This window comes from Salarias fasciatus, chromosome 16 (genome assembly GCF_902148845.1).
Source record: "Salarias fasciatus chromosome 16, fSalaFa1.1, whole genome shotgun sequence".
NCBI lineage: Eukaryota > Metazoa > Chordata > Actinopteri > Blenniiformes > Blenniidae > Salarias > Salarias fasciatus.
The window spans coordinates 33,534,883-33,558,155 of NC_043760.1; the positions used below are offsets into that span (position 1 = coordinate 33,534,883).

General features: G+C 44.4%; 1 protein-coding gene and 2 pseudogenes across 1 annotated transcript; all 3 read right to left on the reverse strand.

Moving 5' to 3' along the window:
- Window positions 1-6,172: 6,172 nt before the first annotated feature.
- LOC115402740 (olfactory receptor 11A1-like) lies at window positions 6,173-7,119 on the reverse strand (annotated as a pseudogene).
- A 7,493-nt stretch (window positions 7,120-14,612) lies between these two features.
- Window positions 14,613-15,554, reverse strand: LOC115402741 (olfactory receptor 6M1-like). The gene is made up of 2 exons (XM_030111265.1): window positions 15,187-15,554; window positions 14,613-14,895 (listed from the first exon to the last, which is right to left on the reverse strand). The coding sequence occupies exons 1-2, from the start codon at window positions 15,552-15,554 to the stop codon at window positions 14,613-14,615; spliced, it is 651 nt and encodes a 216-aa protein (XP_029967125.1).
- Window positions 15,555-20,913: 5,359 nt separating this feature from the next.
- Window positions 20,914-21,840, reverse strand: LOC115402742 (olfactory receptor 10AG1-like; annotated as a pseudogene).
- Between the last annotated feature and the right edge of the window lie 1,433 nt (window positions 21,841-23,273).

A 23,273-nucleotide genomic window follows, 5' to 3' on the forward strand; every position in this document is an offset into this window, starting at 1 on the left:
CGGTGGGTGGCTTCATTGCAAACTGCAAAGCAGATCCCGATTTTCCAAAATTTCTGAACTCTCATTGTGTCCTCCACCAACAGGCCATCTGTGCCAAAGTCATGAATTTTGATCATGTCACCTGTCATGCCATGACACCTGTCATAAGGATAAGAAATTCTATTCGTGCAAAGGTCAAACAACATCGAAAGTTAAGTCATTTTTGGAAGAATTGTCATCAGAATATGGTGATCTTTTGCTGCATACAGAAATCAGATGACTCAGTAGAGGGAAAATCCTGCATCGATTTAGAGCACTTCTGACTGAAATGAAAGCTTTCATGGAAGCAAGAGATGAAGATACAACTCTGCTGTCTGACAATGAGCGATGAGCTGGTGACAATGAGCTGGTGGACTTGGCATTCCTCACAGATGTGACACAGAAATTAAATGACCTGAACTGTGAACTGCAAGGCAAAGGGAAGACAGTCAGTGACATGATTAGTGCTGTAAAAGCTTTCAAGGCAAAGCTGGGCCTGTTTCTCCAACGAGTGCTGAAAAAGAGCATGCTGCACTTCCCCTCTGTGCACAAAATGCTGGTAGAAAATGTTGCATCTGAGGCCATGGACAACCAGACCTCTTGACCAGGCTGGGTCAGCAATTTGAGGATAGATTCACAGACTTTGTGAGCCTGGAGCCCGGTGTCACATTTATTTCAAACCCCTTCATGGATGTGGACATATCTGAGACTTCTGAACAGACGGGGGAGGTCTTTACTCTCAGCACTATTGAGTTGGAGATGGAAATTCTCAATCTGCAAAATGACATACAGTTGAAGTCACGCAAGTCTGCTGCTGATTTCTGGAAGCTTGCGGATGCAAAGAAGTTCCTAACATCTGCACAGGAGACACGGAATGTGCTACGCTGTTTGGCTCAACATCGATTTTCTCTGACATGAACATCAAGTCTAAGTTCCGAACTCATCTCACTGATGCCCACCTGGATGACTGCGTCAGAGTGAACCTCTCGGGACACACACCAAATTATAAGGCCCTGGTTGACAGCATGCAGTGTCAAGCATCTCATTAAAGGTAAGCATATAATAATGTGTTAATATATGTACCAGGCCAAAACAATCAAAAAAACAATAGGGGACTAGAAGTAGCCCGCGATGGGTTTTATTGTTTCAAAATAGCTCTCATCCTGAAAAAGGTCGGAGACCCCTGTCGTAGAGAACTCCAAAACAGAACATTCAGCTGCTGCCCAACTCACCAAGGTCATGAAGAAGAGAACCAATGGGCTGAGCTGCTGTTGCCTTCATCTCAAAGTAAATAAAACTGTAGGGATGTTCTTCACAAAAAGAGAATGGAAGGTTTTCTTCAACATAACATCTAGCCAAAACATTAGTATTATGCTGCAGCTGACGTATCGGGCTGTTGTCATTGATTTTAATCTTTATTTTTTTTGTAATTATATTTTTATTTGTGGAGGTGACAATACAAACGTGCGATTATATCAATTCCAAGGAAGTCCTCCTCTTCTTTTGTATGATCTGACAAAAAAACATGAAAAAACAAAACAAAAACTAGACAGAAAAATAGGAAAAATGAACAAAAAGAGGCTGGGAGCTTACAGTTGTGGCTTGTTACATGATCATTAGTCAAAGTGGTATAGTATTAAAGCTCGGGTTGGCGATTTGAATGAGATACATTTTTTTAAATACTGGTTAAAATGATCTTTATGACCCGATGGGAACAATTCATAGCGTGTTCTTAAAGTAGTTTGGAAAATATCCGCTATCTACAGCAGGAGGAAAACGGGAAAAACAGCAACCAAGCTGGGACACCTTTTTTTAAACCAATGAAATCCCTTCGCCGTTCGACCTGCCCCCTGCGCGTACATGTCAATGGCGTGCACTGACCCTGGTTCAGTGCGCGTAGAAGGACGGAGCGTCGTTGCAGAATGGCGGAGAAGAATGTTTGGGGCTTTACTTACCGGTGAGTGCGTCATACTTGGCGTAGTCCAAATAAAGAAAAACGAAGAAACAAAGCGCTGAGGACAGGTTACGCCAGGAACGCACTGGACGCGGAAGCGCTGCGCGCACCGCGCACGCCGCAAACGTCTCCGCGTCTCCGCGTCTCCGCGTCTCCGCTCCCAACGGAGCTCCTCCAATGGGGTGGGAGCTGGGCGGAGCCTTGGGGAGATGCTACATTCGTGCTACATGCTAGTTTTCCAAGATCGCCAACCCTAGCTTTAATATTTTTGATCAGTTATTCGAACAGGATAAGTATATACGGAGTCAAATAAAGTCAATACGGTGAGAGGATATAAAATGAATCCATATGTTCCAAATGAGGTAGAATTTATCTCTTTGAATTCTTAAGGAATATGTTAATTTTTCCATTATAAATATTTCCTTTACTGTTCCAAACCAATCTTCAGTTGTCGGTGAGGTTGGATTTAACCATTTTCTTGTAATTGATTTCTTGCTGGCAGCTAGAAACAATTTTATATTCCCTCTTTTGTCCAAAGTCGTAACAAGGCCCAAATACAGATTTGTAAAATCATTAACAATTTTAACCTTAAAAACATCACACAGTGCTTTATGAGCTCCCATCCAGTACTGAAGTAATCCAGGACATTCCCAGAATATATGAAAATGATTTGCTTCCATTGATCCACATTGTCTCCAACACTTTGCATCAGTATTTCTATATTTTACTTGTGACGGAGTCCTAAAGAATCTAACAATGTTTTTCCAAGCATGTTGTCTCCAGGCCAAAGAATTAGTGGAATTCCACTGAAAGAAGCAGGCTTTTTGCCAATCCTCTTCCAGGATGTCTATTCCTGCTTCATGCTCCCATTTGTTTTTAATGTGTGAAGTACTTACATTTTTTGCATGTAACATCCCCTTATATAATCTAGAAATGGCCTTTTTTATATTTGTTTCATGGGCTAATTTGAAAAATTTGAAAAAATATAATTCAGTTGAAGACAGATCTGAAATTTTACAATGCTTGTTAAAGTAATCACGCATTTGGAGGAACCTGAAAAAGTCTGCCGGCTCGAAGTCAAACTGAGTTTGCAGGGATTGGAAATCCTGAAATGTTCCTTTGTGTGTAAACGTAAGGTATGTTGTTAATCTGTTTTTGTCCAAGTTTGGAATCTTTTATCACTTTTGTTCGGTTGGAAATCAGTATCATGAGCACACCGTCTGAAAGTGTTTAATATGTTTCCAAGTTCACACATTTTAAAGGGGCTGCATCATGCAAAATCCACTGTTTGTATGTTTTGACCTTGTTATATAGTTATGTACTCATCAAAAACACCCCCAAAGCGATTTTTTCCTCTGTGCCTGTGTGTTTGAGCGTTCCTCATGTTTCAGCTGCTCAGAGAGGCAGCCCCTCCCGCACCGTGAAAACACTCTGTTTCCCACGTTGACGTCGCACGGAGAAGATGGCTCCCCTGAGGGAGGAAAGCATTGCCACTTTTTGTATCTCCGATTACGGAGATAAACTTTAACCATCGTCTTAATAAAGCGACAGTCAAGCAAGAGCAAGAGTCTGAAGGGTCTGCGCTTGGTGAGTTTCTAACAGGAAGACGTTTTCGCGTGTCTTTGTGTGTAGAGAAGCTAGAGCTAAAGAGCTAAAGCTAGCTAGCGTATTTGTTTTGAAGCTCTGATTGGTTGAAGTAGCTGTCAGTCAAAGTCCACAGGGGGAGAGGCGGGATTTTCAGTGAAACGGAGTGTTTTCTCTTCCGGGTTTCAGAATTAGCCCCAGAAAATCTTTTATTTCACACAAAATGACTTTTCCTTAGCGCCAAAAATAAACTATTACCATGTTAATGCCAAAGCTAGGGTTTGGACGAGCTATAAAAGCATGATACAGCCCCTTTAATTATTTTATGCCAAACCTTTAATGTGTGGGTGGTCCATGGGTCTGCACTTCCTAATTGATCTGCCAGTTTTTTATCAGCAATTGCAGCTTGTAAAGGGAATTTAGATGACATATTAATTTCTATTGTCTTCCATTTAGTTTAGCAGTGTGGGTTACACCACTGTAACCGGGGGGTAATTTGAGAAGCATAATAATATTGAAGACAGGGTAGCAATGCTCCACCCTTTTCTTTGCTTAGTTGTAGAATGGGATGGCGGATTCTTGGTTTTTTTCCCCTGCCAGATAAAACGAGAAATTTTAATCTTCATTTTAAAGCACACATCAAGAAAGTAAGCAACAGGGTCAAATTTAACCTGTCGATTTTAAATATATTAGAAGTGCACTAACTTCTAACAGTGACAACTTGTACATGGATGCCTTGATTCTGTCCCATCTACTGTACATACTGTATGGCAAGCTGGGGTCAAACTAGCAGATCGACTTTGAAGCCATTAGCTACTCTCTACAAGAAAACCATTAAAGTGTTGGACCAGAAGCCAAACTGTTCACATCACTGCACCAGATTACACAGCTGTGAACTGTTGAGCTGGGAAGATGTTATCAAACACAGGAACATCTGCCTGGTCTACAACCTTCAGCACGATACTTCTCCCCCTTCTTTAAGTTCATTCATTATCCAACATAACAGCAGCGGGTCACCAGAAGCAGCTCATCTTCAAATTCCATTGAGGAGGAGCTATTTTGGTCAGCAATCATTCTCAGTAAAAGCAACACAAAATTGGAATTCACTGGCAAAAACCACGAAAACACACACAGATACTTCATGGCACAACTGAAAAAATGGCTTATTAACAACTACAACTGTACGCATTGACGTTGTGTGTGTGTTTCATGTGACATGGCCACTGCTGCTGTCTGCCTTCATTTGATGTCTTGGTTTTTGCCTTGCATGACCTTAATCGTGGCCTCTGATTCTTCTTCCTGTCCTCCGTCTTTTCCCATATTGCCTGTATGGTCTGATCTGCCCTGACAGGTGTGATTACAGGCCGTATGTCTCTTTTCCTTGTGCTGAGGCCTGTTTGGTTCTATAATTGTAATTATTTTCTTCCTCTACTTTAAATTTTAAAAACTGTGTTTTTTAGGGTTGCCTATTGTCAAGTGGCTGGGGAGCTGGCTGGAAATTAGCCATCAAGGCTAAACCTGTCCTTTTTAGTGTATGGTAAATCAAAGGGGACTGTCCACGTGATCATAAATCACTAAGCTAAACTAAACAACACTTTTTCATCCTTTCTACAAGACACCAACAGAAAGGGGAGAGTCTGGGCAGACAAAGCGCCAGTTTTACAGTGGATGGTGAGTTAAATCCACTTACCTGCCTGTGATGAGTCTATCACTGTGGCGGCTCGTGGTACTTTGGCATTACACCTTTAAGTTGTGCTACAAAACTTAAATTTAAGTAATAAGAGTCCAAGCCATCATAAAACATAGCAATAACGCCTGATCTCATACGTCTGGCGCCGATGGAGCAAGGCGGACGGATGCAGTGGGCGTTGGTTTCACATCCGAGACGGAAGCGGAGTGGAGCGGAGACGCATGCAGGGGAATTTGGCCGTAAAGCTTCTCTCACTGTTACAAAAGATTCCTCTCAGCATGAATGAAGACAGCGAAGGGCTGTACGAGCCAGACGGAGGCCAGCAGGATGCCGATGGCGGTTTTTCTCATGATGAATGGGTATTGCAGAGCTTCACAGATTGATACATGTCCATCATAGGCCATCAAAGCAAAAAAATAATCAATGCTACAAGCAATGGGAAAAATAGCTTAAACAGCTCAAAGCACAGCCTTAAAATGAAAAACAAACCCTGTGAAACTGCATAGAAAATCATTTAAACAGCTCTAAAGTCAAAATTTTCTTGAAATTTCTGAAAAAAGGGTGAAACTGCTCAATCTGGAGCTAAAACAGGTAAAGGTTTGAGTGTTCACTAATCTAAACTGTAAACAAACTTTATAGATGCAATCTTGTACATATATCAAGCCATAAATGAAACTCTCTCAGCTGTGTTAGACTGTTTTTACAGAGGAAGGCTGAAGACTGCTTAAGATATCCAGAAAATTCAAACGTGCCCAGAAAGCAGGGAAATGAACATGAGCTCCATGGACCAGTCATTCCGACGCCCCCGGGGTTTTTGATGTCAAACCGTGAGACAGGCTCCATCGCTGTTAAAGCCACACATTGAAGGTGATTTTCTCTCAACAGGAACAAGCGAAGTGACGAGTGTGAAACAGTCAAACCGCCCTTCACAGAGCCGGGGCCTTGGTGCAGAAAAGCCTCTCAAGCTGTTTATAGATTTCTTTCATTTTCAGGCCATAGATGATGGGGTTAAAGAGCGGCTGATATACGATCATCTGTAAAGTCATGGCCACATGCACCGTCTTTGGGAAGTCGAAGCCCAGACCCACGATGATCACATCGAACGAACATAAGCAGGTGAAGCTGAGCAGCACTAACAGGTGTGGTAAACAGGTCTGCGCCGCTTTCCTCTTCACCTCTCCACTACTCCGGTAAGCCACGGCAAAGATATTTGCGTAGGTGAAGAATATAATGACAACAGGTAAAAGTACAAGAACAAACAGAACAATCACGCCGTAGATGGAGATCACGGTGGAACTCACACAGTAAGATATTTAGCGGAGCTGTTGCAGAAGACTCCGACGAGTGTGAGATTACACAGTCTGTCAAAAGCACTGAGTACGATGACCACGGCCACGTGAGCGGCGGGTACGAGCCAGGCCAGCGCCAGCAGCACGCCGACGGTGCCGCTGCTCATGATGCTCTGGTAGTACAGAGGTTTACAAATAGACACGTACCTGTCACAGGCCATGGCCAACAGCAGCAAGACTTCAGAGCCACACAGAGAATAAAACAGGAAGTACTGGAAGAGACAAGCTGAGTATGTTATGATCTGCGTCTCAGATAAAAAATCGATGAGAAGCTTTGGGTAGATCGCCGTGCTGAAAAGAACAGAGTTCAACAACAAAGCTGCAATGAAGATGTACATGGGCTCGTGGAGGCTCTTTTGAACCACAACAATGAATATAATGGTGAAGTTACAGCAGAGTATCATGACATAGACGGCACACAGAACCACAAAGTACAAATATCTGTACTTCTCCAGCTCAATGTATCCATCAATAGTTATGACATATGTGAGATTTATTTCAAAATCCATTGAAAATTAGGAGAATATGAACTTAGTTTTGAGGTGAGCATACCCTGCCTGCCGGGGTTAACCCGATCCTGAGCTTCACCGACATGTGAGCCTCTCCGGATGCAGCTTTGCCTCAGTGGGGTGTTTTTATAAACCTGAACATGTCTTTCTCTGTGGACTCATGAAGCTCTGAGGACCGCAGCACACTGCAGGATGTGCAGCCATACTTCACTGGAGCGACCCCAGCTGGCTGGACAGACACACACTTCACCCCGGGCAGGACAGCAATCAGAAACACAGGCACAAAAACATGCAAACTCCACAAGGAAAGGCCCTCAAGTCCTGTCTGGACTCCAGCCAGGGACTGCTGCTCATTACAGCAATGGGTATCTAACTTTAACAGTACAAGTAATCAATGCATCACAGTATAGAGTAGATTAGAATGAAATTGCAGAAATGACATGGAGACAGAAAAAGCTTCTGCTTCCCTGCTGTCAGTACAGAGTACAGCACACTGTCACGCTGGAATCCCTGCATGTTTCACAAACTCTTTCTGAGGCAACGTCTCAACTGAAAACATCATCATTTCATCAAGAAAAGGTTCTTGTTTACAGTATATAGAAAACGATGTTTACACAGAAACAGCAGAAACATCTAAAACCATGTAGTGAGCATGTAAAGCCTCTAGTTGGTGCTGTGGGTTGATTTACTAAACCACATGGAGAACAGGGAGAATAAAACACTCTAAACATTAACAATGGAGAACACAGACATTCGTATGGACAGAATACCAAGTTAGATTGTTGTTACGGTGACTGTCAACTCTAAAAAATAACAAGTCCAGGAGAATCTGGACTGGAACCAGGACCAGGACCTGGACACCATAGACTGAGACCAGGACCAGGAGTGTGTGTTTTACTCTTATAATAGTAATTTATTGTGTTTGGTGGTTTTATTGCTTGTCTTGTTTTATCCAACCGGCACTGAGTAACCTGCTCAGTCGCTGCAATCAGCAACACTGACTCGCCTTAAGAACCAGCAGAATGGACAGCTGAATGGAGGATGGGCTGAGAGGGCTGCCGCCGGGAGACAAGACAACCAGTGGCGGCTGGTGGTGAAATTTGTTGGGGGGGCTAACAAATGCTTGCAGAATACTGATTAAATAGTTAACAGAGCTGCAAAAGCAACATCACCTGTGATACACAGTTACATCAGTTACAGGTACACTGTACTGTGGGCGCTGGAGCCCCATGTATCAATGACTAGGGATGTGCGAGTACCGATACCAGGTATCGGTATCGGGCCGATACTGGCCTTATTTCAAGGTATCGGGTACTCGTGAAGGCTACCGATACCAGCCGCCGATACTCACGGCAAGAAAACCCCACGCGTAGTAAGCCCTCCTCACCAGCAGTTGGCGGTAGTGCAACCGAATGGGATGCAAGCTGCCGACAGACATGAAAGAGGAAGAAACTCCTCTCTGGGAGTCGCTGACAGGAGCAGGGCGACACTGCAGCGGGTTGATTCTCCATGAGTCTCATCCAGAGCAGAGACAACAGGATGAATCCAGAACGGCTGCTCGTCTCACCAGAACCGCCGGTGTGGAAATTCTGTTATATAAGTGAAAACGAGCCGAGCTTTGCAGAATGCTAACTCTGCAATGCTAAAATTGCTAAAGGAGGTGCGCGATGTTGTTCATTTACCACTAGTAATTTGTTGAAACACCTCAGGGCGAAGCTTGTGGACGAGAGTCTGACGCTGTTGTGCTGGGAAAAAAGAAAACTCCGGCAGCAGCTCGACGGCAAACTCTGCAGAAGACCGAGAAACTGAAGAGCAGAGATCCGAGAGCAGCACAGAGAACAGAGAACACAGAGAACACCAGCAGCTCTGAGAGCCACTCTGAAAACTCAGGGGTTGTTCTATCTTTGACTTTAGTTCATAAAAAAATCATTCAAATTAGTACATTTAAAAACCTTAGTTTATGTAAAGTGTAAAACTCAGAGAAATTGTTTTATCTTGCACTTAATTTCATTTAAATAAGTGTAAACTCAGTTGCTTGTTTTATTTTTCAGACTATTATTTTGTACTTAAACATAGTGGCTGGGCTGCCTTTTTATTGGAAATAAAATTCATTTTCAAAAATAATCTCATTGCATTATTTTAAATTTTATGTGTATAAAGTATCGGTATGCAAGTATCGGTATCGGTGAGTACTGAAGATGAAGTACTCGTACTTGGTATCGGTCTGAAAAAAAGTGGTATCGCACATCCCTATCAATGACCCTTGATTTCTCCTGGTGTGGATGGCCCCACTGGTAGTGTTTCCCCAAGATGCTCAGTGCCATGCCATGTCTCCTGTGTTCTGTGCAATATAATGGGAGAGCGTATGTGTGTGCGTATGTACGTGTGTGTGTGTGTGTGCGTGCGTGTGTGCGTGCTTGCGCGTGTGGTGCATGTTTTTAATTCTTCTGGTTTTTATGTGTTTTTAATGTTTAGCACTTTGTGTTATTTTTTTAAATATGAAAAGTGCTTTATCAAATAAAATTTGATTGATTGATTAATTGATTGATTGATATACACTAAAAAAGTGTGGTCTCTCTCTTTCTCTCTCCCTCTCTCTCTGTCTCTCACGCACACATGTGCGCGCGCACGCACACACATACACTGCCAACGACTGCCCACAGACAGCCTGCTGCAGCTGCTTGGTGACATGTAGCCAAACACGCCTTCACTCTGCAAAAACCAGGCGTCACAGTCCTTCAACAGGTCGACATTGGGCCGACCTTATTTGAAAAGAAGCTCACATCGACGCCTTTCTGGGATGCAAACAGGTTAATCACCATGTCGTTGAAGTCGGGTAACTTTTGGATGAAGTCGTCTAGATAGACAGCGTGGCAAAGAGCATTCAATCAAAGCAAATCATCCACCTGGTCATGCTGACGCCGCCATAGCTGAACTTTTCTCCCTCCTTCCCAACTCTGGCACCAACAGCAGCCCCGCTGCGTTAACTCACTGCTGTTGGTCAGAAGTCAGCGGCTGTGGGCTAACTGAAGCTAGCCCACAATGCTCAGTAAACACGGGGGGCGGGACATGACACCTGTCAATCACTGACAAGAAACCAAATGAATGTATCTGCTGGGCTGTAAAAAACCAGCCCATTTAGAGAGATTCTATGTTTTCCTTTTGACTGATTGGTGCTGCTGCCTTTGGTTTTATCTAAACTTAAAACAATCTGTTGTAAGTTATTTAAAAAATAATTTTCTCATCTTTTTTGTGTTAGCTGTCTTTTTGTGCTGGGAGGGCTCAGCCCTGCTAGCCCATTGATACCAGCCGTCCCTGAAGACAACCCACTGAGGACAACAGCTAGGCTATCTGCAGAGTTCATAGACTACAAGAGAGACATTGGTTCATGACACCTAGTAACGAAATATATCGAGTGAGAGAGGAGAAAAGTGAAGAGAACCTGGGAACCGGTTCCACTGGAAGAACAGAAGCTCTTATGGAGGCAGATGAGCAGTCCAGAGTTCTACAGTCTCCAATGATGCCCCTATGATACCCCGGGGCCGGCCGCGGGACGCACGACGGCCCGCCGCGCCGAGGCCGGTGCTCTCTCCTCGCCGGGAGGAAGCGTATCTCCGCTCCCCGGCGGATGCGCGCTCCACGCCGGCCGCGGGACGCACGACGGCCCGCCGCGCCGCGGCCGGAGCTCTCTCCTCGCCGGGAGGAAGCGTATCTCTGCTTCCCGGCGGATGCGCGCTCCACGCCGGCCGTGGGACGCGCGACGGCCGGAGCGCTCTCCTCGCCGGGAGAATCCAGATCTCCGCCGCCCGGCGGATGCGCGCTCCAACCCAGGCCGCGGGACACCGCCGGAGGCCCCGCTTCCGACCAAAAGGCAACCCAGCGCCGATGGAGGAAAAATACAGCCGAAATGAGCGACTTTGCAGAGATTATGTCCCGCGCTAACGCTCCATTGCTGTGGCACCCCCGCTAGTGCGGCTACATCGTTTGGATCTAAATAACTTCTGAAGGACTCCGAGCTGCACGATGTTTGTCTGAGTGAGTATATGAGCATGCACACACCTATAAATAAGGTCCAGGTGTCAAAAAACCGGAGTTGCCCTTTAATGGTTTTGATTCTTATAATCAAGCCAGTCATTTCTTGCCTACCTTGACATGTTTCGGCTGCCAAGCTGCAGCCTTCCTCAGAAGTGTCACGTGACACTTCTGAGGAAGGCTGCAGCTTGGCAGCAGAAACATGTCAAGGTAGGCAAGAAATTACTGACTGGAAATGGTTTTTGTTCAACCTGTGCTGCCTGGGTCCTTCCTACCTGCACCGTGACAAGGGCGGGGGTCCAGGTAGCAGCAGGGTGGGGTCCAGGTGGAGCAGAGCAGGCCACCATTGGAAGAACGAAGTTTACCCTCTTTAATCCGTAGGCAGGGCCAGCCCTGGGTAGAGGCGAACTCGGCAGCCGCCTCGGGCATCGTTTGCTGGAGGGGCACCGAATTGCCATCCCAAATGTTTTAACAGTTATTATCAGCATTATTCTGCCCCCCCTGGTGGGCGCATGGAAGAATATTGCGTTCAAATGTAGTGTGGGACGTGAGGTGTGGTGGTACCGTTCCCTCCCCGTCGACGAGCGCGCTTGTCTCGGGTTCGTCTAGGGCGCATTACAAACCAGGGCCGGGCCTGTTTGTATGCTAGTGCTGATGGCATCCAGTTATTTCATAAACTTCACACCAAGTTAAAACAGCTCAACAGCAGTTTACTAGTAGTGAAAGGTGGAGGAACTACACCCCGCAGCCAGCATAGGACAGGAACACTAACAAACCACACCTAACATCAGCCCTGTGCTTTCCACTGTTCTAACTGAGAGCGACTTTCCAGACACCTGGAGGACTCTTCACCCCACTGACACGGTAAACCTGGATTAAAGGTGTAATACAACATTTTGACTTCCGGGTGGATCACCTAAATAATTGGTGGGTCTGTTTGTCAATCATTCTGACGAGCTGCTTTCGTAAGGCGGTTCTACGTGCTTGCGCCCAATCAGCTTCTCCTTTTGCGCATTCAGTAGTGTTTATGTAGCCGGTGAGCTTCTGAGCTAGTACTTACCGATGGCGAGTCTGACATAATGAACTGTAGCTGTTTCGGAAAAAAAAAGCTTTATTATGAGCGAGGCGGATCGCAGAAACTGTACAGAGCCGTGCACGCCGGAGAAGAGGAGATCGCGCTCGTACACTTCCGCGTTTTCTGGGAGAAGCAGGAGAGCCGGGCGGATGGTCTGGAGCATGGCGTTGTTCAAAAAGTGAGTAACAGACGTGGGGCTTCGTCTTTTCGAGAAAATGTTGTATTATACCTTTAAGGCCACTGAGGGCAGAGTCAGTGCAGCCAGACTGGACGGATTTATATGAACAAAATACACAGTAACCGTCTCATCCAGTCTGCCATCACACCGGTCACTTTTTCTGACCATCCTTCACTGACATCTCTATACTGACCGGGACACCGCCACGCCCACACTATACCACAGTTCAGACTCGGACACTCAGGTGTGGACAGAGACACAGCAGATCAGCCATTTCCAAAGAACACATTTATTTACAGAACGGAAACCAACACAAACATCAGACCAACCAAGTACTGAGGAAAAAAAAAAAACTAGAAACTTCCTCGGAAAGAAAAAAGGACTCAAAGTTCTTCAATACAGCAAAGTGAAGACTCAGGCAGAATACTGACCACTCTATACAGAACTAACGGACAAGCCATGAGCAGAACAAGAAATGAAATGCAGAAATCATCATTTCCTCAAGAAAAACCTGATAAAGGACCAGTCTTGAATCAGATATCAGATCTTCTGGTGTCTTAATGTACTAAACTTTAAACAAGCCGTCATAAGGTGGGGTTGTAGGTTTCTTGTGGTGGCTCCACTGTGAGATTAATGAAGTCTTCTATTCAACTCCTTCCTCCTGTTTCTTGCTTGTTGCTGGAGCCTTCTTACTGGTCCTCAGCATCGCTGCTGCTATACTGAGGAAGACGATGAGCAGCAATGTTTCCTTCAAGAACTCCTACATACAAGGAAGCATGTTCAGTGACGCATCTCTCCTGCGTCGCTCAGGTTGAAAAGTCAAATTGAATTTTGTTCCATTATTAGCAGGAAAAAGCAATCTTTCTTTGCTTTTTCTTTTTATTTGTGACACAAAATGTGCAACCTAAAGATGAAAATGAAAATGTATGATTGATTATTAAATGTATTTATAAGTCATATAATGCAGCCATAACCTTTAAAGGGAAAAGCATTTTAGCTAATGCATTTTCAAGAGATTTTTGCCCCATATTAGCTTCCATAAATCCTGACTCTACAGAATAGACCTTGTGAACAGGCCTCCTCAGCTAAGGCCACTGATGTAAACACTGGTAAACATTGTTGAAGAATTTAGACTATTCCAAGATAAACATTTTGTTGTGTCTTCATTCCATAAATCATGAGTTTCAAATCAAGTTTGAATGAATTTGAAGATTTATACACATTTTCATTGTACTGAAATGAGATGACTTGAAAATCATCTTGAAAACCTTCAACAACACTGTCGTGTTCATTATTTAAATTTGCACCAATAATGGATTTAAATGCTTTTAAATAGGAACAAGGTCACATATGGAGTTGATTCATTCTTCAGGACTTTTCACAAACCATCCAAACTGAGCTGAATGTGAGTAAAGCAAAAAATATCATATGCTGATCTGTTGGTAGTAAATTATTTATAAATCAATGCTAAGCATCTGCAACCAGCGCATGTCAAACATTTAATCTGGGTTCATGTTTGATTTCATCATTACATTTGGTATATTATTTGCAGGAGGTTGTAAATTCATCATTGGAAATAATATTAGACAGTCTATCACAAACACATAGAAACTCTCTTTATACCGTGACATCAGCCATCTTCAGAAGGATTCAAAATGTAAAATACAATTAAACTAAGATCACACAACATTCACATTTTACTTTTATTCATTACATTTATTCAAAAATATACATAAATATACAAAAATGAAAGAAAATAATATCTCTGAGTCGATGGTGAAATGCCGGGATGTCAAACTGAATCCCACAGGGTGACATGCTGCATGTTGTCTCTCTCTCTCCCTGCTGTGGCGCTCCTCAGTCTCATGTTGTTTTTATTCTCAAGCTTGAGGAAAAGCCCAAACAGGAGCCCCTCATTGAAATCAGTTGTCCTGCATTTTTCTGATAGCCTTTAGATTCATCACAACCTCACTTCAGTCACATGTGATATATAGATATACAGCACCTTCAGGACCGAGACCAGGCAACCCTGAGACAGACATGGTTTACATTGTTTAAGTAGATAGGCAAGAATAAGCATCAAACAGAAAAAGCATACATGTAAAAGTTGAAATGCGTTCGAGTACATGGCATTCTGCATGAGCACACCTGATATTACACAATTTTATGAAATCTAATCCCAAAACTATACAGTTCACTGGGTAACAGGCAGGAACTTTTGATCTATTTGTTAACTGTTCTTCTACAGAACAGCTTCATGAGGTGTTTTGAAATTTCCTTCATTTTCAGTCCGTATATGACTGGATTGAAGAGCGGGTGGTACAGAATTACTTGCAAAGTCATGACAAAATGAACAGTTGTGGGTAAGCCAGCTTTGAGACGAGCTATAATGATATCATATGAACACAGACATGAGAAGCTGATCAGAACAAGCAGGTGGGGCAGGCATGTTTGAACTGCCTTCATCCGGACCTCCTTGCAGCTTTTGTACAACACGATGACGATCCTGGTGTAGGTGAACAGTATGAAGAGGAACGGCATGAATGTAGTGTTAAGTATAATGAAGGCACCGTAGAGTGCATATGTTATTTGTGGCCTCTGGCAGTAAAGCCTTGACATTGCATTATTGCAAAAGATCCCTTTCAAGGTGAATCTGCAGAGTTTGAGGGAGAAAACCCAAAAAAAGGAGGGTAATAGATGACAAGCAGGCACCAGCCATGCTAAAATGAGCAAAATGCTGACAGTAGTTTTTCTCATGATCGTAGGATATTGCAGAGGTTTACATATTGATACATACCTGTCAAATGCCATGACTGCCAACAGTAAGAACTCAGAACCTTCCAGGGAGTAAAAAAATAAACTCTGAAGAGCACATAGTGAAAAGGATATGACCTGCTTGTCTGATAAAAAGTCGATTAAAAGCTTTGGGTAGACCACAGTGCTGAAAAGAACAGAGTTCAACAACAAAGCTGCAATGAAAATGTACATCGGCTCACGGAGGCTTCGGTGAGTCATGATAAGGCATATGATGGTGAAATTACACAACAATATCAGAGTATATACAATAAACATGATCACAAAATACAAATGTCTGTATTTCAGTAATTCCACATGCCCAACCAAAGTTATATATGTCACATTGAACTGACTGGTTAACTTGTCCATAGAAAGCTTACTTAAAGAACTGATGACTGTTGCAAAAGACACAACTTCTGCTTATTCTTTACCTCCAAAATCACCATTGTCGGCAGGTTTTATATGCTTCATTGGCTCTCCATGGATCTCATTAAACTCTTCACAGCCAACAATGTAAACAAACTCTTGAAGCCCTGGAGTCCTGTGTTGCTACTGTTTACCGTCTTGTTTCTTCACCCCATTAGTGGGTGTCTGAGCGTCCATTGATTGTGAAACATTATTAAAGTTAATCAGTTTTCCTCTATCTTATTGAAATAGTCATTGAAAGCGATGTAGCTTTGGGAAAGCTGATTAACCTGAAATCTAATTAATGTGGTCATATTTGAGGTAGGTGTGGAACTATAGCACAAATAGATGAATATGCTCAGTTTTAGAAAACCTTTCCTGTTGAACTGACTGCAAGGTAAAGAATACATCTTGTGGAGATGGTGGGATGTGTCAGAGAGTAATTAGGGTCTTGCAATATGAGACACTTCCTGTGGCCAGACCAGGTCCCAGCCTGTGTCTCTGGGAGAGCTTCTCTCATATACCGCGGGAGGCTGGGGACATTGAGTTCGAGTGGACCATGTTCTCCACCTGCATTGTTGAACCAGCTGCCCGGAGCTGTGGTCGTGAGGTCTCCAGTGCCTGTCGTGGCGGCAACCCCCGAACCCGGTGGTGGACACCGGAAGTAAGGGCTGCCGTCAAGCTGAAGAAGGAGTCCTATCGAGCCATATATGGCTCGTGGGACTCCAGAAGCAGCTGACAGGTACCGGCAGACCAAGCGAACTGCAGCCCGAGTGGTTGTGGAGGCAAAAACTCGGGTCTGAGAGGAGTTCAGGAGGCCATGGAGGAGGACTATCGGTCGGCCTCAAAAAAAGTCTGGCAAACCGTCCGGCGCCTCAGGAGGGGAAAGCAGGTCTCCGCCAACACTGTTTACAGTGGAGGTGGGGAGCTGCTGACCTCAACTGGGGATATTGTTGAACGGTGGAAGGAATACTTCGAGGACCTGATCAATCCCGTCGCCATGTCTTCCGTGGAGGAAGCAGAGGCTGAGGTCTCAGAGGTGGACTCGTCCATCACCCTAGCTGAAGTCACCGAGGTGGTTGGTAAGCTCCTCGGGTGCGAGGCACTGGGGGTGGACGAGATTTGCCCTGAGTATCTTAAAGCTAGGGTTGGCAATCTTGGAAAACTAGCATGTAGCATGAATATAGCATCTCCCCAAGGCTCCGCCCAGCCCCACCCAGCTCCCACCCCATTGGAGGAGCTCCCGTTAGGAGCGGAGACGCGGAGACGTTCGCGGTGCGCGCGGCGCATCCGCGTCCGGTGCGTTCCTGGCGTAACCTGTCCTCAGTGCTTCGTTTCTTCGTTTTTCTTTATTTGCATTACGCCAAGTTATGGCGCACTCAACGGTGAGTGAACCCCCAAACATTCTTCTCTGCCATTCTGCAACGACGCGCCGTCCTTCTACACGCGCACTGAACCAGGGCCAGTGCCCGCCATTGTAATGTACGCGCAGGGGGCAGGTCGAATGGCGAAGGAATTTGATTGGTTTAAAAAAAGGTGTCCCGTCGAGACGATTGGTTGCTGTTTTTCCTGTTTTACTCCTGCTGTAGATAGCGGATATTTTCCAAACTACTTTAAGAACACGCTCTGAATTGCTTCCTATCGGGTCATAAAGATCATTTTAACCAGTATTTAAAAAAATGCATCTCATTCAGATCGCCAACCCTAGCTTTAAGTCTCTGGATGTGCAGGGACTGTCTTGGTTGACACGTCTCTGTAACATCGTGTGGCGGTCGGGGACAGTACCTCTGGATTGGCAGACTGAGATGGTGGTCCCCCTGTTTAAAAAGGGGGACCGGAGGGTGTGCTCCAACTATAGGGGGATCACACTCCTCACCCTCCCCGGGAAAGTCTATTCCAGGGTACTGGAGAAGAGGATTCGACCAATAGTCGAACCTCGAATTCAGGAGGAACAATGCGGTTTTCCTCCTGGTCGTGGAACAGTGGACCAGCTCTAAACCCTCCGTAGGAGCTTGAGGGTTCGTGGGAGTTTGCCCAACCAGTCCACATGTGTTCTGTGGGCTTGGAGAAGGCGTTCGACCGCGTCCCTCGTGGTGTCTTGTCGGGGTTGTTTCAGGAATACGGAGTCCGGGGCCCCTTGTTAAGGGCCGTCCGGTCTCTGTATGACCGGAGTAGGAGTCTGGTCCGCATTGCCGGCAGTAAGTCGGACCTGTTCCCGGTGCATGTTGGACTCCGGCAGGGCTGCCCTTTGTCACCGGTTCTGTTCATAATCTTCATGGACAGAATTTCTAGGTGCAGCCAGGGGCCGGAGGGGGTCCGGTTCGGGAACCACAGGATTTCATCTCTGCTTTTTGCAGATGATGTTGTCCTGTTGGCTTCATCGAACCCGGACCTACAGCATGCACTGAGGCGGTTCGCAGCTGAGTGTGAAGCGACAGGGATGAGGATCAGCACTTCCAAATCCGAGGCCATGGTCCTCGACCGGAAGGAGGTGGTCTGTCCTCTCCAGGTCAGTGGAGAGACTCTGGCCCAAGTGGAGGAGTTTAAGTATCTTGGGGTCTTGTTCACAGTGGGGGACGGATGGAGGTGAGACTGACAGGAGGATCAGTGCAGCAGCTGCAGTGATCAGTCGTTGTATCGGTCCGTTGTGGTGAAGAAGGAGCTGAGCTGAAAGGCGAAACTCTGGATTTACCGGTCAATCTACGTTCCCACCCTCACCTATGGTCATGAGCTTTGGGTCATGACCGAAAGGACAAGATCCCGTATACAAGCGGCCGAAATGAGTTTCCTCTGTAGGGTAGCTGGACTCCCTTGGAGACAGGGTGAGGAGCTCAGTCACCAGGGAGGAGCTCGGAGTAGAGCCGCTACTCCTCCACATCGAGAGGGGCCAGCTGAGGAGGCTCGGGCATCTGGTTAGGACGCTTCCTGGAGAGGTGTTCCGGGCATGTCCCACCAGGAGGAGACCCTGGGGAAGACCCAGGACACGCTGAAGAGACTAACTGTCGCTCGGCTGGCCTGGGAACGCCTTGGGATCCTCCCAGAGGAGCTGGAGGAAGAGTCTGGGGACAAGGAAGTTTGGGCATCCCTGCTGAGACTGCTGTCCCCTTGGCCCGGCCCCGGATAAGCAGTAGAAAATGGATGGATGGATGGATGGGCATTTGCACTACTGTTTTTACACTGTTCTATTTAAAAAGAAATGGCTTGAATTTTCTGTATTGCTTCATGTGTTGGAGGGTTTAACCTGAGCCAGGCCTCACCACAATGATAATCATCTGACAGTCATGCAGGCGTGGCATGATATCATTTTTTAACATACTGGTATCGGATCAGTACTCGGTATCGGCCGATACCCGCAGTAACAATATCAGAATTGGTATCGGGAGGCAAGAAATGGTATTGGAACATCTCTCGATGTAATCCTGATTGTGTGCAGCGCTGAGCACCAAGTTGCCATGTTTTGTTTTGTTCCCTTTTGTCAGTGACTGAGCCCCTCTAGTACCAACCCCAGCTTTTTTAAATTTTGAGTCTTGCTCTATGTAATAAAGATAACCTCTTTCTGCCCATGAATGCTGGTTCGTGTGATTTTGTCCTCTGTGAACTGACACAGGCCTGTAATTGTAAAAAAGAGTGGCCAGTTAAGCTGAAACACTCAGGTCTTGGTCCATCACAGTATGACCACATTGTTTTTTCGATCACTGTTTGTCAATTGTTTGTTCTATACAAATAAGACATCATGAACCAAATAAAGCCTGTGTTTATTTCAAGAATTTGTGTTCAGTGTCTGCAACCGTTTTATATCACTATGGGAAAGACGAATACCTTTGGAATGTAACATTTAAGCAATTATTTTATTTTATGCAAACCATGAATAGGGTTTGTCCAATGACTTCACATGTTATATCTGACTAAATGCAATGAAACTAAACGTAAGGCTTTTACTATCAAAATGTTCCGTTGTTGTTTCATAACAAATGTCCGGCAGCTCAAATAATCTATCAGAAAATGCAGGGATGAGGGGTTTAAAGGGCAACTCTGGTTTTTTGACACCTGGACCTTATTTATAGGTGTGTACATGCTCATATACTCACTCAGACAAACATCGTGCAGCCTGGAGTCCTTCAGAAGTTATTTAGATCCAACCGATTAACCAATCCAACAACCCCAAAACACTTTGGTGGACACGTTATAATCCACACATTCACTACACTGTAAAAATATTAATGCAAAATTACCAGATTGAGTTATTTATGCGAAGATTGCTAAGACGGAATTACTACATGGCGTCTGGGCGTAGTGATTTCAAAAGAAAAAGTAGTTCCCAGTATTTGCTTCAGTGTCGTAACGCTATAATATTATTTGTTGGTGTTCCACAGTGTAGTGAATGTGTGGATTATAACGTGTCCACCAAAGTGTTTTGGGGTTGTTGGATTGTGTATTTGATGAGTTTGACGAAGGGAACCAAAAATGCCATCCACTTCCATTGTGTCCGCTGCGAAGCCCTCCTCGACTCACCACAGAATAAACAACAGCTCGCCCTCACAAAAAAAGTAAGTATGCTGTTCGAAATGACTAAGGAATTGCGCTAAATGGGCCAGTTTGCCAAAATGTTGAAGTATCGCTTTAAGCCACACTTACCGGCGGCCACGGCAAGGGTGCTTCAGCGCGGGACATAATCTCTGCAAAATCGTTCATTTCGGCTACATTTTTCATCCATCGCCAGTGTTATCATAAAGTCAGCTCATCTACCGTCTTCAGGTGGGTCAGCTTAATTGGTTGGATCTAAATAACTTCTGAAGGACTCCAAGCTGCACGATGTTTGTCTGAGTGAGTATATGAGCGTGACACACCTATAAATAAGGTCCAGGTGTCAAAAAAACAGAGTTGCCCTTTAACGCAGTAAATGACATCAAAAAGATTTAGATTGTGAGATAATTAGTCATCCATAATGATCAGACAGGACACTGCTGTTGATTCACTGTTGTGTTTATTTGGGCATAAAGTCAAAAAATAGATTAGAAAATAAATTGAAAAGAGCATAGACTGCATTTTGCGACACCATGAATGGCATTGCTGTTGAAAGCTGTGAAAACCTCCTTGATCAGATTTCATGACGTCAGTCGCTGAGAAAGACGATCAGTGATGGAATCTGGAATCCAGCAAACACAATATAGAGGTGGATAAAATAAACACTTTTTTTTTATTTTAAATTGTTTTTTTTATTTTAGACAAGCATGCATGTGCGCGCACACACACACACACACACACACACACACACACACACACACACACACACACACACACACACACACAGTTCAAGTATTACTTACCTTAACCTGATGTTATAAAACATCTTCTTGATGTGTTTTGAGATTTCTTTCATTTTGACTCCATATATAATTGGATTTAAGATCGGGCTATAAAAAACCATTTGTACATTCATGATTAGACGTGCAACTTTGGGGAAATATATTTTTATTTTCCGTCCAGCTGTAAGTGTGTCATATGCAAACAAAAGAGAGAAGCCAATCAGAACCAGCAGGTGAGGTAAACAGGTTTCGGCTGCTTTTCTCCTGAAGTCTTTGCTGCTTTGGTAGGAAACCATAAGTATCCTTCCATATGTAACAAGTATGAAAGCTGCAGGAAGCAAGGCCAAATCGACCAACCCAATCATGACAAAAGCTGTTAACACCCTTGACCTCCTGCAGTGAAGCTTCAGAATTGAATTATTGCAGAAGAGTCCTCTCAAGATGCTGTCGCATATCGTTTGGTTAGCACTCACTGCAGTCGACACCGCAACCTGACAGGTAGGCAGACACCAAGCTACAAGCAGTAAGACAGTCACCGTTTTTTTCCTCATGATAGTTGGATACAGCAGAGGTTTGCAGATAGACACGTATCTGTCCAAAGCCATGGCTGACAGAACCAAGAAATCTGCACCACCCAAAGCGTAAAACATCAGATACTGAAGCAGACATGCCTGATAAGAGATGGTCTGTCGGACAGACACAGAGTCTATCAGAAGCTTCGGGGTAGATGTTGGTACTGTATAAACGTGATTCACCGACAGAGCAGCAATGAAATGTACATTGTTCCTGCAGATTTGTTGAGCCCAGACAGGTACACAATCGTGGAATTACTGAGAATTATGATACATACAGAGAAAGTGAAATGAAAAAGTAAGATATCCATATTTGCTGACCTCTACATACCCACTGATGGTTAAATATGTGAGATTCAATCTTTCTGTCATTTTCAAGACTGAGGAAAGAAAAGAAAATAGAAGAAAGAAACAGATAGGACACAGCAGAATCTCCAGGAAGAATCCTCAAACACCTGCTGAAATAAGATTGAGGTATAACATATCTGTCTCAGCAAATCTCCATCGTGCTTGATCATCTTAGAACACAAACAAACAATATGTGTGTTATAAGGCAGACATTTCCTCTCAGGGTCTCATTAATCTCCATCATAACAACTCTGGAAAACGAAACAAATGACGTCGTTCACTGAGCCTTCCTTCAGCCCATTCTGCTGAAGTTACTGCCCCACTATCTTCAAAACCAGCGTGTGCATGTTTTTAGACTGTTTTTAGACTAGAACACACATGCACAGGCAGAACATGCAGCCAGGACTCAACCCACAGCATCCCTCCAATGAGACAAAGTCCAGAACATGACGGCAACACGAGGCGCAGTGTGTAGAACTCTCTGGCATCCTCATATTAATTATATGAAATATTAAATCTGGCGAACAAAGTGTTACTGATTATAGTGTGTTTTTAATAAACTTCATCAATTTCAGTAAATTAACATGAGAGTGTAGCTACAGTGGCACAGCTCTGAGGAACAAATAGTTCATTTTTTAACTGTTGCACAGACTTGTTTTGCACTTTTCTTACAATGTACTTCTTATTATTACAGGAGTGTTTTCTATCAATTGATGCAATTTTAAGTGAAACGGGTGAGCTATGTTAAAGATAAACTGAATATTTCTATTGTTTTAATTTAAGCCAGAACAGAGTTCAGTTGAAGAAATATGTATTTAATGTCTATGAAGCAGCATTCTTTGCTGAGAAATATATTTACTTAATTCTGTTAGTTATTTTGCAACCAAAATAAATTGCTGAACAACAATAACAACAATACACTTTCACTGTGTTCATATGACAAAAAATATATGTCTGCCTAAATTCAGATTCAAACCAATCACTCAAAAAATCACTTCACACACAAAAAAAAGGGTAAAATCTTCACCACACCCAGAAGGGTGAAGGCGGTTTAGATTCGACAGCCCTGCCAGTGACGGCCCGAACGCACTGGACGCCGCGTGCAGTAGCGCCGCGCACAGCGCTCCGGATCGCCTCCCATGTTAAACCTATCTGACTGCTGCACACAACGCGCAAGGGGGGCGCCAGCGGCTCGCTGCAGCGCCCGCTCCGTTTCGTTCTATTTTCACGGCGAGCCGCGAGCGGCGAGAGCGCCATTGTCAAGCTGGATCAAGCAGATCGGACCAGACAGGAAGTCGAAACAGAAAAGGCAAGAGAATCCGGTCAATTTTCAAAATAAAATAAATTAAATGATGATTAGTTACGGTGTTGTCTCTGTCTGTCTGTCTGTCTGTCTATCACAAGAGAGATGGACACACACACAAACAGACATACGCACGTACACACCCAATCAAACA